The sequence below is a fragment of the Cetorhinus maximus genome, unplaced genomic scaffold (genome assembly GCF_964194155.1).
Source record: "Cetorhinus maximus unplaced genomic scaffold, sCetMax3.hap1.1 HAP1_SCAFFOLD_1305, whole genome shotgun sequence".
Classification (NCBI taxonomy): Eukaryota; Metazoa; Chordata; class Chondrichthyes; order Lamniformes; family Cetorhinidae; genus Cetorhinus; species Cetorhinus maximus.
In genome coordinates, this window is record NW_027597246.1 from 20,548 (window position 1) to 34,286 (window position 13,739).

The window sequence follows — 13,739 nt, forward strand, 5'->3', positions numbered from 1 at the left end:
CCTGCTCCCGATCACTGTCCAGTGATCCCTGGGTTAGAGAGAGTGAGGGGAAATCAGCCAGGGTTCCTGCTCCTGATCACTGTCCAGTGATCCCTGGGTTAGAGAGAGAGGGGAAATCAGCCTGGGCTCCTGCTCCTGATCACTGATGGTGTTGTGTGTGCCTCTCCTGCCCCATTCCCCAGACCCATCAATACAGGGAGACACAGACTCGATGTTTCAGTTTGAATTTATTGATACAGAAAATAGAACATAGAAAATTTGCTCAATTCTTGTATCCTCGACTGGCCCTTCTCCCCCTGGCACGCTCGAACTTCCGGCCTCTCGAGCGGATATACGGCCTGTGGGAGAGAACGGAGACAGACTGAGACCATGCCCGGCTGTGCGGGGGTGGGGGGAAGGAAGGAGGCAGCAAGCAGGGGGGCGGAAGGAAGGAGGGAGCGGGGAAGCAGGGGGAAGGGAGAGAGCAGGGTGTTTAGGTGAGATGCATTTGAAGGAGAAGGGAAAGGCTAAGGGGGTTCAGGCAGGTGGGGGTCAGCAGCACTGGCTGGGAGAGAGAGAGAGCGAGACAGGCAGAGGAAGCAGCTACGTACTTGGTGTGGCTGTGCGGAGTTCCAGGGGCAGGTCCGAAATGTCTGTAAACCTCCCGTCCCTTACGAGGTCCTGGAGAGGAGAAGGAACGAGATAGAACATCACAGCGAGAATGTAGATCCATCCCCGGGCTGCACCTGTCCTGGGAGTGTTTGATGGGGACAGTGTAGAGGGAGATTTACTCTGATCTAAACCCGTGCTGTACCTGTCCTGGGAGTGTTTGATGGGGACAGTGTAGAGGGAGCTTTACTCTGTATCTAACCCCGTGCTGTACCTGTCCTGGGAGTGTTTGATGGGGACAGTGTAGAGGGAGCTTTACTCTGTATCTAACCCCGTGCTGTACCTGTCCTGGGAGTGTTTGATGGGGACGGTGTAGAGGGAGCTTTACTATGTATCTAACCCCGTGCTGTACCTGTCCTGGGAGTGTTTGATGGGGACAGTGTAGAGGGAGCTTTACTATGTATCTAACCCCGTGCTGTACCTGTCCTGGGAGTGTTTGATGGGGACGGTGTAGAGGGAGCTTTACTCTGTATCTAACCCCGTGCTGTACCTGTCCTGGGAGTGTTTGATGGGGACAGTGTAGAGGGAGATTTACTCTGTATCTAACCCCATGCTGCACCTGTCCTGGGAGTGTTTGATGGGGACAGTGTAGAGGGAGATTTACTCTGTATCTAACCCCGTGCTGCACCTGTCCTGGGAGTGTTTGATGGGGACGGTGTAGAGGGATTTTCACTCACCTGAGAGCAGCACTGTCCCCTGACCTTTGGGCGAAGCCAGGGCCAGCTGGTCGAAGGTCATGATCTGGCCGCCGGCCTTCAGGATGCGGTGACGAGCCACATCGGTCACTCGGAGGGCACAGACCTGTGGGGGGGAGGGGGGGAAGGAAGAAGATGGGACAAGTTGAGGAGGACGGTGTAGGCCGGACGGGCTGACCAGCTGCTGCAGCTGCCCGGAAGGAGCCGGCTGCCAAGGCGGACGTCGGGTGCGTCACTGCCTTCGCCGCGCGGGCTGCGCTCTCACCTTGAGCTTGGGGATGTCAAAGATGCGGACGTCGTCCGTGATGGACCCCACGACCACCGCCGTCTTCCCCTCGCGGCCGGGCATCTTCATCTTGCGTATCTTCGCCAGGGAGATTGTGGGGAGGGAGGGGGGAAAATGGAAATGCAAGAAGTCAGGATTAGTTGACTGTGATCGAGCGGGTCACACCGTCGCCGGGAACACACCACACACACACACAGCATGATCTCGCGTTATTTATGCAATGTTGCCTGAGGAATAAATATTACCAGGGGGGAGTGTCGGCCTGGATTATGGAGCTCAAATCCTAGAGTATATCCATCTCCCTCCGACAGTGCAGCACTCCCTCAGTACTGACCCTCCGACAGTGCAGCACTCCCTCAGTACTGACCCTCCGACAGTGCGGCGCTCCCTCAGTACTGACCCTCCGACAGTGCGGCACTCCCTCAGTACTGACCCTCCGACAGTGCAGCACTCCCTCAGTACTGACCCTCCGACAGTGCGGCACTCCCTCAGCACTGACCCTCCGACAGTGCGGCACTCCCTCAGTACTGACCCTCCGACAGTGCGGCACTCCCTCAGTACTGACCCTCCGACAGTGCGGCACTCCCTCAGCACTGACCCTCCGACAGTGCGGCACTCCCTCAGTACTGACCCTCCGACAGTGCGGCACTCCCTCAGTACTGACCCTCCGACAGTGCGGCACTCCCTCAGTACTGACCCTCCGACAGTGCGGCACTCCCTCAGTACTGACCCTCCGACAGTGCGGCACTCCCTCAGTACTGACCCTCCGACAGTGCGGCACTCCCTCAGTACTGACCCTCTGACAGTGCGGCACTCCCTCAGTACTGACCCTCCGACAGTGCGGCACTCCCTCAGTACTGACCCTCCGACAGTGCGGCACTCCCTCAGTACCGACCCTCCGACAGTGCGGCACTCCCTCAGTACTGACCCTCCGACAGTGCAGCACCCCCTCAGTACTGACCCTCCGACAGTGCGGCACTCCCTCAGTACTGACCCTCCGACAGTGCAGCACCCCCTCAGTACTGACCCTCCGACAGTGCAGCACTCCCTCAGTACTGACCCTCCGACAGTGCAGCACTCCCTCAGTACTGACCCTCCGACAGTGCAGCACTCCCTCAGTACTGACCCTCCGACAGTGCGGCACTCCCTCAGTACTGACCCTCCGACAGTGCAGCACTCCCTCAGTACTGACCCTCCGACAGTGCAGCACTCCCTCAGTACTGACCCTCCGACAGTGCAGCACTCCCTCAGTACTGACCCTCCGACAGTGCAGCACTCCCTCAGTACTGACCCTCTGACAGTGCAGCACTCCCTCAGTACTGGCACCAGGGGTGGTCAGAATGCCTCCTCCTACGCTGGCAGCCCATTAACCACCATCAACGTCCACTCCCCAGTAACAGCAGTGTGTACACCATCTACAAGATGCACTGCAGGAACTCGCCAAGGCTCCTTCGACAGCACCTTCCAAACCCACGGCCGCTACCATCTAGAAGGACAAGGGCAGCAGACACATGGGGACACCACCACCTGGAAGTTCCCCTCCGAGAAACTCACCATCCTGACTTGGAAATATATCGGCCGTTCCTTCACTGTCGCTGGGTCAAAATCCTGGAACTCCCTCCCTAACAGCGCCGTGGGTGTACCTACACCACACGGACAAAATCCTGGAACTCCCTCCCTAACAGCGCCGTGGGTGTACCTACACCACACGGGACAAAATCCTGGAACTCCCTCCCTAACAGCGCCGTGGGTGTACCTACACCACACGGGACAAAATCCTGGAACTCCCTCCCTAACAGCGCCGTGGGTGTACCTACACCACACGGGACAAAATCCTGGAACTCCCTCCCTAACAGCGCCGTGGGTGTACCTACACCACACGGGACTGCAGCGGTTCAAGGATGCAGCTTCAGCTCCACCTTCTCAAGGGGCAATTACGGATGGGCGATAGCTTCTGAAGACTCACCAGGCGGGCCAGGGATAATGGCGGACGATTGGTGCGACTCATGAAGAGACGCCTCAGGACGACCTTGTTGAAGGGAGCATTTGATCGCCGGGCCAGAAATCGGTACAACTGTGCGGAGAGTGGGGGAGAAAAAGAAAGATGTCAATAAATAGCACAGCCCCCTGCCTAAGTACAGAGAGGTCCCACAGGTACCATCAGATAGCAACCAAAGAAACCATGTTGAGTCACGTCAGCATGGACTGTAGAGCTCAAATCCTAGAGTATATACATCTCCCTCCGACAGTGCAGCACTCCCTCAGTACTGACCCTCTGACAGTGCGGCACTCCCTCAGTACTGATCCTCCGACAGTGCGGCACTCCCTCAGTACTGACCCTCCGACAGTGCGGCACTCCCTTAGTACTGACCCTCCGACAGTGCGGCGCTCCCTCAGTATTGACCCTCCGACAGTGCGGCGCTCCCTCAGTACTGACCCTCCGACAGTGCGGCACTCCCTCAGTACTGACCCTCCGACAGTGCAGCGCTCCCTCAGTACTGACCCCGACAGTGCAGCACTCCCTCAGTACTGACACTCCGACAGTGCAGCACTCCCTCAGTACTGACCCTCCGACAGTGCGGCGCTCCCTCAGTACTGACCCTCCGACAGTGCAGCGCTCCCTCAGTACTGACCATCTGACAGTGCGGCACTCCCTCAGTACTGACCCTCCGACAGTGCGGCACTCCCTCAGTACTAATCTCCGACAGTGCGGCGCTCCCTCAGTACTGACCCTCTGACAGTGCGGCACTCCCTCAGTACTGACCCTCTGACAGTGCGGCACTCCCTCAGTACTGACCCTCTGACAGTGCAGCACTCCCTCAGTACTGACCCTCCGACAGTGCGGCGCTCCCTCAGTACTGACCATCTGACAGTGCGGCACTCCCTCAGTACTGACCCTCCGACAGTGCGGCACTCCCTCAGTACTGACCCTCCGACAGTGCGGCACTCCCTCAGTACTGACCCTCCGACAGTGCGGCACTCCCTCAGTACTGACCCTCTGACAGTGCGGCACTCCCTCAGTACTGACCCTCCGACAGCGCGGCACTCCCTCAGTACTGACCCTCCGACAGTGCGGCACTCCCTCAGTACTGACCCTCCGACAGTGCGGCACTCCCTCAGTACTGACCCTCTGACAGTGCGGCACTCCCTCAGTACTGACCCTCTGACAGTGCGGCACTCCCTCAGTACTGACCCTCCGACAGTGCGGCACTCCCTCAGTACTGACCCTCTGACAGTGCGGCACTCCCTCAGCACTGACCCTCCGACAGTGCGGCACTCCCTCAGTACTGACCCTCTGACAGTGCGGCACTCCCTCAGTACTGACCCTCTGACAGTGCGGCACTCCCTCAGTACTGACCCTCCGACAGTGCGGCACTCCCTCAGTACTGACCCTCTGACAGTGCGGCACTCCCTCAGTACTGACCCTCTGACAGTGCAGCACTCCCTCAGTACTGACCCTCTGACAGTGCAGCACTCCCTCAGTACTGACCCTCTGACAGTGCGGCACTCCCTCAGTACTGACCCTCCGACAGTGCGGCACTCCCTCAGTACTGACCCTCTGACAGTGCGGCACTCCCTCAGTACTGACCCTCCGACAGTGCGGCACTCCCTCAGCACTGACCCTCCGACAGTGCGGCACTCCCTCAGCACTGACCCTCCGACAGTGCGGCACTCCCTCAGTACTGACCCTCCGACAGTGCGGCATTCCCCCAGTACTGGCGCCGGGGGAAAGAGTGTCGGTCTGGATTACGGTGCTGCACCTGCGGGTGGGGTTCGGGGCCGTCCCTCCCCGACGCCCGCGCCGAGCGCCTTCAACCCACACCCGACGCCCTCCGACCCCACTCCCCCCCACCCACCCCAAAACCATCGTCCCCCCCTCCCCGCTCTCCGAGGGTGGGCGATGCCCGGCTTCTCACGACCGGCCCTTGGTTCCCCGCACCCCCCCCCACCCCTCCCCACCCACCCACCCCACTCCGCGCACAGGGCGATCCCAGAGGTGAAAAAAAATGTCACCCCAGGGGGGGGCCCAATCCACCCCCACCTCCTGACTTTCCTCCCCCCACTGAGCACGAAACCGCAAACCCCGGCTCTGGGGACCCTGCGGCTGGCCCGCAATCGGCCCACAAAGATCGGGCGCTGTAACTGGCATGTATTCAGATACAGGGGTGCGGAGGGCGCTAGGACCCCGCGGCGCCGCCGCCGCTGCTGCTTATAGAATGGCGGCGCCTTGCTAAGCCCGGGCAGTAGGGGGGGGGGTCCCTACTTTATCGCTCCCTAACCCGCTCCCTCACCTTGACCAGCAGCCGCAAGTAGATGTCTTGGCTCTTGGGCTCCTTCCTCCGCACTTTGCGGTCCTTGTTGTGCCGGATGTCCACTCCCTGGGGCCGATGGCGGCGGATGCAATCGTCAGGGGGAGAGAGAGCGAGAGAGAGAGATGGCGGAGATTAGTTATCGGGAGAGACGGGTTCGGAAAAAAAACAATCAAGACGACCCGCACGCACGCCCATATAGCGCCATCCGCCTCGCCCGGGCGACCCCCGAGCCGATGGCGGGCTCGGCGAGTCGCTCACGGGTTCGCAGAGGAGCGGATGGCATCGGATTGTCAATGCCCCCCCCCCCCCAATCCCTTTCTCCCTCCACCGGCCGTCCAGCACTCACCATGTTGACGTCGCTGAGCGAGAAGAAGGAGGCGGAGCCGGCGCGCGGGCTTCTGGGTAGCCGGACCCCGCCCCCTTCCCCCCCCTTCAGCGGCCCAAACCTCGCGAGAGGAGGCGGGCCTGCACCAAGGAGGGTGAGGAGGCGGTCAAGAGGGCCACCAGCCCCTTTTTTTTTTAAATCCCTGACCGCACTCCTCCTGCAGCAGCCACCAGAGGTGGGCACTGCACACTGCAGCCCAATTCTGCCCAGCTGAATGGTGCATGGTGTGGAGTGATTGGGGTTCGGAAGGATCACATTTCCCTCACACCCTCCCCCCCCCACCTCCGATAACCCCCAACCCCAACACCCCCGTGTGGTGCACCCGCGGCTGGGAGGCGAGGCCATTCAGCCCCCACCGTCCTATCCTATCCTATCCATGCCAACCTCTCTACCCCTTCGCCCCCGCCCTACCCACCCACCCACCCTGCATTGTGAGCGTCCCAACACCCCTCACCCGATCCACACAGTCCTCTCAGTCAGCGTCATCGAGCTATTAATGTATATAACATGTCGGAAAATATTTTTTCTTTAAATATAGAGGTTTAGTCTGCGCGTGTGTCCTTATTGGGTTGAAACCAGCTGGTCTGGGTACTTGGATGGGCACTAGTTTTGAGATGGAAGGGTAGAGCGTGTGCATCTTTGAATAGAGCACTCAATAGAGTGGGGTGTCATCTGATTCCTATCCAGCAGCCACCAAGCAGCGTGTTCCATATTACTCCCAAAATCGGTGCTACGAAAGTTAAACGGAGAAGTTCGAAGAGGCTGGCGTAACAACGAGAATTAACACTCGGCGGGGCTGGTGGGTATAACTTCGGTAGTTTCTGGGCGTGAGGGGCAGAGGCCCAGAGGTGAGATATCGAAAGGCAGCTGGAACCCTCCAACTGGCTCCACAGGAACCAAAGTGAACAGAACCTCATTTTGAATGCGTCAGGTGAAAACGCTTTGCCTGGTGTCTGGTTTAGTCTATGGGTCGCTGTTGGCTTAATGGAGATTAGTTTGGGAATTGGTTGAAAGTTATGATAGTAGTAATTTGTGGTCATGTGTATGTATATATATATACATTAACCTGTGCAAATTAATAAAATGTTTCATTTAGTTCCATGTAAAACTTCGAGAACAGGGGGTCTGATTTCTGAATTTAGAGTCTCATCTCAAACATACCACTTAAAAATTATAGGTTATGACAGTTGTTTAACATTTCCCTCTGGGATTTTTTTTAATAACTGCTTTACCAACTTGCATCGGACATAACAGTCAGCCACTTGTATTGACACGGCATGTCTAACCTGAAACAAACATCCCCCCCCCCAAGTAACATTCATGCCACACAAATGCCAGGCCGTGACCATCTCCAACAAGAGAGAATCCAACCATCGCCCCCTTGACGTTCAATGGGCATTACACTCACTGAATCCCCCCCACTATCAACATCCTGGGGGTGACCATTGACCAGAAACTGAACTGGGACCAGCCAGATAAATACTGTGGCTACAAGAGCAGGTCAAAGGCTGGGAATCCTGCGGAGAGTCGCTCACCTCCTGACTCCCCCCTCAAAGCCTGTCCACCATCGACAAGGCACAAGTCAGGAGTGTGATGGAATACTCCCCGCATTTGCCTGGATGAGTGCAGCTCCCACAACACTCGAGAAGCTCGACACCGTCCAGGACAAAGCAGCCCCACTTGATCGGCACCTCATCCACAAACATTCACTCCCTCCACCACCGACGCACACTAGCAGCAGTGTGGCGCAAACGTCACTTATCTTGGACCAACAAATGGTTGCTGAGCTGTAACCCTGAGATTTGAATGCTATCTGCATGGGGAACCCCCATCAAAAATTCTTTCAAGAGGATCGTACAGCCATGTGTTGTGGAGAACTTGTTATCTGTGGTGGGACTTTCTCCTTGGTGGTTCTGGGATTTTGTCCCTGTAGTGTAGGTACACCCACGGCGCTGTTAGGGAGGGAGTTCCAGGATTTTGTCCGTGTGGTGTAGGTACACCCACGGCGCTGTTAGGGAGGGAGTTCCAGGATTTTGTCCGTGTGGTGTAGGTACACCCACGGCGCTGTTAGGGAGGGAGTTCCAGGATTTTGTCCGTGTGGTGTAGGTACACCCACGGCGCTGTTAGGGAGGGAGTTCCAGGATTTTGTCCGTGTGGTGTAGGTACACCCACGGCGCTGTTAGGGAGGGAGTTCCAGGATTTTGTCCGTGTGGTGTAGGTACACCCACGGCGCTGTTGGGGAGGGAGTTCCAGGATTTAGTCCGTGTGGTGTAGGTACACCCACGGCGCTGTTAGGGAGAGAGTTCCGGGATTTTGTCCGTGTGGTGCAGGAATGCGACTGTTTAGGGTATCGTGGGTGTTTTAAAATCTATGTGCCTTACTGTTGCCTCAGCGAAGGTGTAACTGGGAGTTGGATTGACTAGGGGATTCAGAAGTCATCATTTGTAGATCTACATGTGTGCTTAAAATCATTTCTTCTATTAATAACGGTTTAGTTTGGTTTTGTAAAAAAGCCTATAAGACTCAGTGGTCTTATTACTACCGAATTCAAGGCACTCATCTCGAAATAAATGCAAATTGCAAAACTGTCGTGGTAGCTGTTTCAAGTTCCCCTTTGGGGGTTTGAGGAGCTCAGCACTTACCATCGGCTGTTGCACGACACTCCTCCCTACCGGACATTACATTACTCTCGTACTTCCAAGAGTCGGTCGAATTATGAGTCACGTCCACCTCATTGGAACGAGTGCATTTTATTTCCAAGTTTAACTCACTCGGTCGTACGCTGTTTGTCCGAAACTTACTTGTTCGTTCATGTTGGTCTATCCTTCTGTGGCTGGCGTGTTCCTTCTCTAGTCGAAGGACCTTAGACCAAATGGGAATTCTTACTCTCTGGTCATTCAGATCGTCCGGACGCCCCGACATCCTTTCCCGGTCCCAAGCTCTGGGGGAAGCGTGGATGTCAACTTGACCCAGAAACGCCTTTTGAGTCCCGCACAGACCGTGTTCGCTGAGATAGGAACACATAAGGAGCAGGAGAAGGCCATTCAGCCCATCGAGCCTGCTCTGCCGGTCGACACCATCACAGTCGACCATCCACTTCGATGCCTTTCTCTCCGCCCCGCATCCCACACTATCCCCGTACCCCTCTACGGGGTCGAAGGCTATTTAGAGATCTGTCAAACTCTGCTTTAAACATACTCAGTGGCTAAACCTCCGTGACCCTCTGGGGTAGAGAATTCCAAAGATTCCCAAGCCTCCGGGTCAAGGAATTTCTCCTCATCTCAGATCCTAAGTGGCTTCCCCCTTATTTTGAAGTTGTGTCCCCTGGTTCCAGACTCCCCGACCCTGGGAACCATCTTACCCTGCATTGACCACGTCTATCCCATTACGTGTTCCGTAGGTTCCAATCAGATCGCCTTATAGGATCAGAGGGACCTTGGTGTGCGCGTCCACCAGAGGAGGGTGAGGTAGAAACAAAGAAACTAGGAGCAGGAGTAGGCCATTCGACCCATCGAGCCTGCTCCGCCATTCATTATGATCGTGGCTGATCATCCAACTCAATAGCCTGCTCCTACCTTCTCCCCATATCCTTTCACCCCCCCCAAGAGCTATATCTAACTCCTTCTTGAAAACATACAATGTTTTGGCCTCAACTACGTTATGTGGTAACGAATTCCACAGTCTCACCGCTCTCTGGGTGAAGAAATTTCTCCTCATCTCAGTCCTCAATGGTCTTCCCCGTATCCTCAGACTGTGACCCCCTGGTTCTGGACTCCCCCCACCATCGGGAACATTCTTCCCGCATCTACCCTGTCCAGTCCTGTTAGAATTTTACAGGTTTCTATCAGATCCCTCCCTCATTCTTCTGAACTCCAGCGAATATAATCCTAACCGACTCAATCTCTCCTCATACGTCAGTCCCGCCATCCCAGGAATCAGTCGGGTAAACCTTCGCTGCACTCCCTCTATAGATGATGCACTTGGACAGGATAAACAAGGCACGGGAATACACGATGAATGGTAGGACCCTGGGAAGTACCGAGGATCAGAGGGACCTTGGTGTGCATGTCCACCGGTCCCTTAAGGTAGCGGGACAGGTAGATAAGGTGGTTAAGGAGGCATATGGGATACTTGCCTTTATTAGCCGAGGTATAGAATATAAGAGCAGGGAGGTTATGCTGGAACTGTATAAAACGCTGGTTAGACCACAGCTAGAGTATTGCGGGCAGTTCTGGAATCCGCATTATAGGAAGGATGTGATTGCACTAGAGAGAGTGCAGAGGTGATTTACCAGGATGTTGCCTAGGCTGGAGAGTTTTAGTTATGAGGAGAAATTGGACAGACTGGGGTTATTTTCCCGGGAGCAGAGGAGATTGAGGGGGGACATGATTGAGGTGTATAAAATTATGAGGGGCTTAGATAGGGTAGAGAGGAAGGAACTTTTCCCCTTGGTGGAGGGATCAATAACCAAGGGGACATAGATTTAAGGTAAGGGGGCAGGAGGTTTAGAGGGGATGTGAGGAAGAATGTTTTCACCCAGAGGGTGGTGGGAATCTGGAACTCACTGCCTGAAAGGGTGGTAGAGGCAGAAACCCTCATCACATTGAAGAAGTATTTGGATGTGCACTTGCGATGATGCCTTGGCATACAAGGCTTTGGGCCTAGTGCTGGGAAAATGGGATTAGAACAGTTAGGTACTTGTTTGACTGGCGCAGACTCGATGTTTCTATCCCCAGTTATCTTCCATCTGCCTTGTACTTGCCTGCTTGCTAAGTCTGTCCAAACGAATTTAAAACTAGATTACGTATTTGACATTTGAAGCAGTGATGGAGGATATTTTATCTCAGCACCGACCTTCGAATCATTTGTACTTGGAACATTTACATCTTGATCCTGATAAGTAATAATGATATCGCAACTCCGTCCTCCTGATTAGATAATTCAAGATTTGGGGTCAGACTTGAGCGTTGTTGACAAAGGAGGCGGAATCAAAGCTTCCCATCCTGCACCCATCAGATCACTACGCAAGCATACCAAACAACAATTTACACTGCGCGTGGAGAGAGTGCTGATTGCCAGGCAAGCGGGCTCCGGCTGGGTAGAGGCGTTGCCGTGGAGAATGCACCAGTGACGGTCGCCGGTTGTTAGAAATTTACACCGGGCAGCTCGATGGGCCAAGGCACTGCCCCCGAGGAATGAGCTGGCGAATGGCTGTCCCGCTCATTGCGCGGCGCCAAAACGGCGCGTAGCAGGTCTGCCGGGAAGGGGGCCCCGTGCACTCATATATGTAGCCTCCGGTACGGGCGTGGGTGCGTCACAGGCCGCGAGTTCGACCGACGGCGCCGCGAGGAGATCTAACCCGTTTCGGGGTTCGGCAACCTGAGCACCCGCCGCTCGCCGGCCCCCCTCGGGGACTATGTGGACATTCACCGCAAGGCCCCCCATCCCCCCTCTTCCCCAACACCTCCCGCAATCCTCCTCCCACCACCCGTTCCCCGATTCGTCACGCAATCCTTGGACCTCCCCAAAGGGAATTGCCTCGCACTTCCATTTGCCCCTTTCCTACGCCCCACACCCCCCGACCAATTCTGAAATGGGTGGGGTGGGGTGGTGGGTGGGGGTGGGGTGGGGGGGGTAAAGGAAGAAAAAAACCTCGGTAGGGCTGACGGTGTCCGTGGAGAGAGAGAAACAGAGCCAATGTTTCCAGGCTGACGTGACTCCTCACCTGATCAGGTGTGATGCTTGCTGGGAAAGGGTGGGGGTGGGGGTGGTGCGGAGGGTCGGGTGGAGCAATAGGGAAGGTCACGGAGAGGTTAGAGGGTAGCGGGGAGGAGATCACTTGACAAAGATGTCAGGGGACAGAAGACAAAGAGATCGGGAATTGTAGTAATGAAGAATCAAAGCGTTGGTCCAGAGTAGGTGTTAATAGCAGAATAAAGGGTCAGCGCTGTCTGAAAGCAAAGTAGCAGACTGAGCAGGGGAGTTCCGCAAAATGAGTTATCCAGTCTGCGCTTGGTAACCCCAATTGAGAGGAGAGCAGTATACGGAGTATGCAAGTTCTGTGTGGGATTGCTAAATAGTGAAAGGTGTAAACAGATTTAGAAGGTGGGGGTGAGCTGCCTTCTTGAACCGCTGCAGTCCTTGTGGGGTAGGTACACCCACGGCGCTGTTAGGGAGGGAGTTCCAGGATTTTGTCCGTGTGGTGTAGGTACACCCACGGCGCTGTTAGAGAGGGAGTTCCAGGATTTTGTCTGTGTGGTGTAGGTACACCCACGGCGCTGTTAGGGAGGGAGTTCCAGGATTTTGTCCGTGTGGTGTAGGTACACCCACGGCGCTGTTAGGGAGGGAGTTCCAGGATTTTGTCCGTGTGGTGTAGGTACACCCACGGCGCTGTTAGGGAGGGAGTTCTAGGATTTTGTCCGTGTGGTGTAGGTACACCCACGGCGCTGTTAGGGAGGGAGTTCTAGGATTTTGTCCCTGTGGTGTAGGTACACCCACGGCGCTGTTAGGGAGGGAGTTCCAGGATTTTGTCCGTGTGGTGTAGGTACACCCATGGCGCTGTTAGGGAGGGAGTTCTAGGATTTTGTCCGTGTGGTGTAGGTACACCCACGGTGCTGTTAGGGAGGGAGCTCCAGGATTTTGTCTGTGTGGTGTAGGTACACCCACGGCGCTGTTAGGGAGGGAGTTCCAGGATTTTGTCCGTGTGGTGTAGGTACACCCACGGCGCTGTTAGGAGGGAGTTCCAGGATTTTGACCCAGCGACAGTGAAGGAACGGCCAATATATTTCCAAGTCAGGATGGTGAGTGGCTTGGAGGGGAACTTCCAGGTGGTGGTGTCCCCATGTGTCTGCTGCCCTTGTCCTTCTAGATGGTAGAGGTCGTGGGTTTGGAAGGTGCTGTTGAAGGAGCCTTGGCGAGTTGCTGCAGTGCATCTTGTAGATGGTACACACACTGCTGCTACTGTGCGTCGGTGTTGGAGGGAGTGAATGTTTGTGGATGGGGTGCCGATCAAGCGGGGCTGCTTTGTCCTGGACGGTGTCGAGCTTCTCAAGTGTTGTGGGAGCTGCACTCATCCAGGCAAGTGGGAAGTATTCCATCACACTCCTGACTTGTACCTTGTAGATGGTGGACAGGCTTTGGGGAGTCAGGAGGTGAGTTACTCTCCGCTTGATTCCCAGCCTCTGACCTGCTCTTGTAGCCACAGTATTTATATGGCTGGTTCCAGTTCAGTTTCTCGACTGGACCTGTGTAACAGGCTCGAGGGGCCGAATGGGCCTCCTCCTGTTCGTGTGTAACAGGCTCGAGGGGCCGAATGGACCTCCTCCTGTTCCTGTGTAACAGGCTTGAGGGGGCTGAATGGGCCTCCTCCTGTTCCTGTGTAACTGGGTCGAGGGGCTGAATGGGTCTCCTCC

The 13,739-nt window shown here is 55.8% G+C and overlaps 1 protein-coding gene across 1 annotated transcript; it reads right to left on the reverse strand.

Moving 5' to 3' along the window:
- Window positions 1-212: 212 nt before the first annotated feature.
- Window positions 213-6,049, reverse strand: rpl18 (ribosomal protein L18). The gene is made up of 5 exons (XM_078536553.1): window positions 5,922-6,049; window positions 3,596-3,703; window positions 1,609-1,707; window positions 1,326-1,449; window positions 213-338 (listed from the first exon to the last, which is right to left on the reverse strand). Exons 2-5 carry the CDS (start codon window positions 3,635-3,637, stop codon window positions 217-219), a joined length of 387 nt encoding a protein of 128 aa, XP_078392679.1. The 5' UTR covers window positions 3,638-3,703; window positions 5,922-6,049; the 3' UTR covers window positions 213-216.
- Between the last annotated feature and the right edge of the window lie 7,690 nt (window positions 6,050-13,739).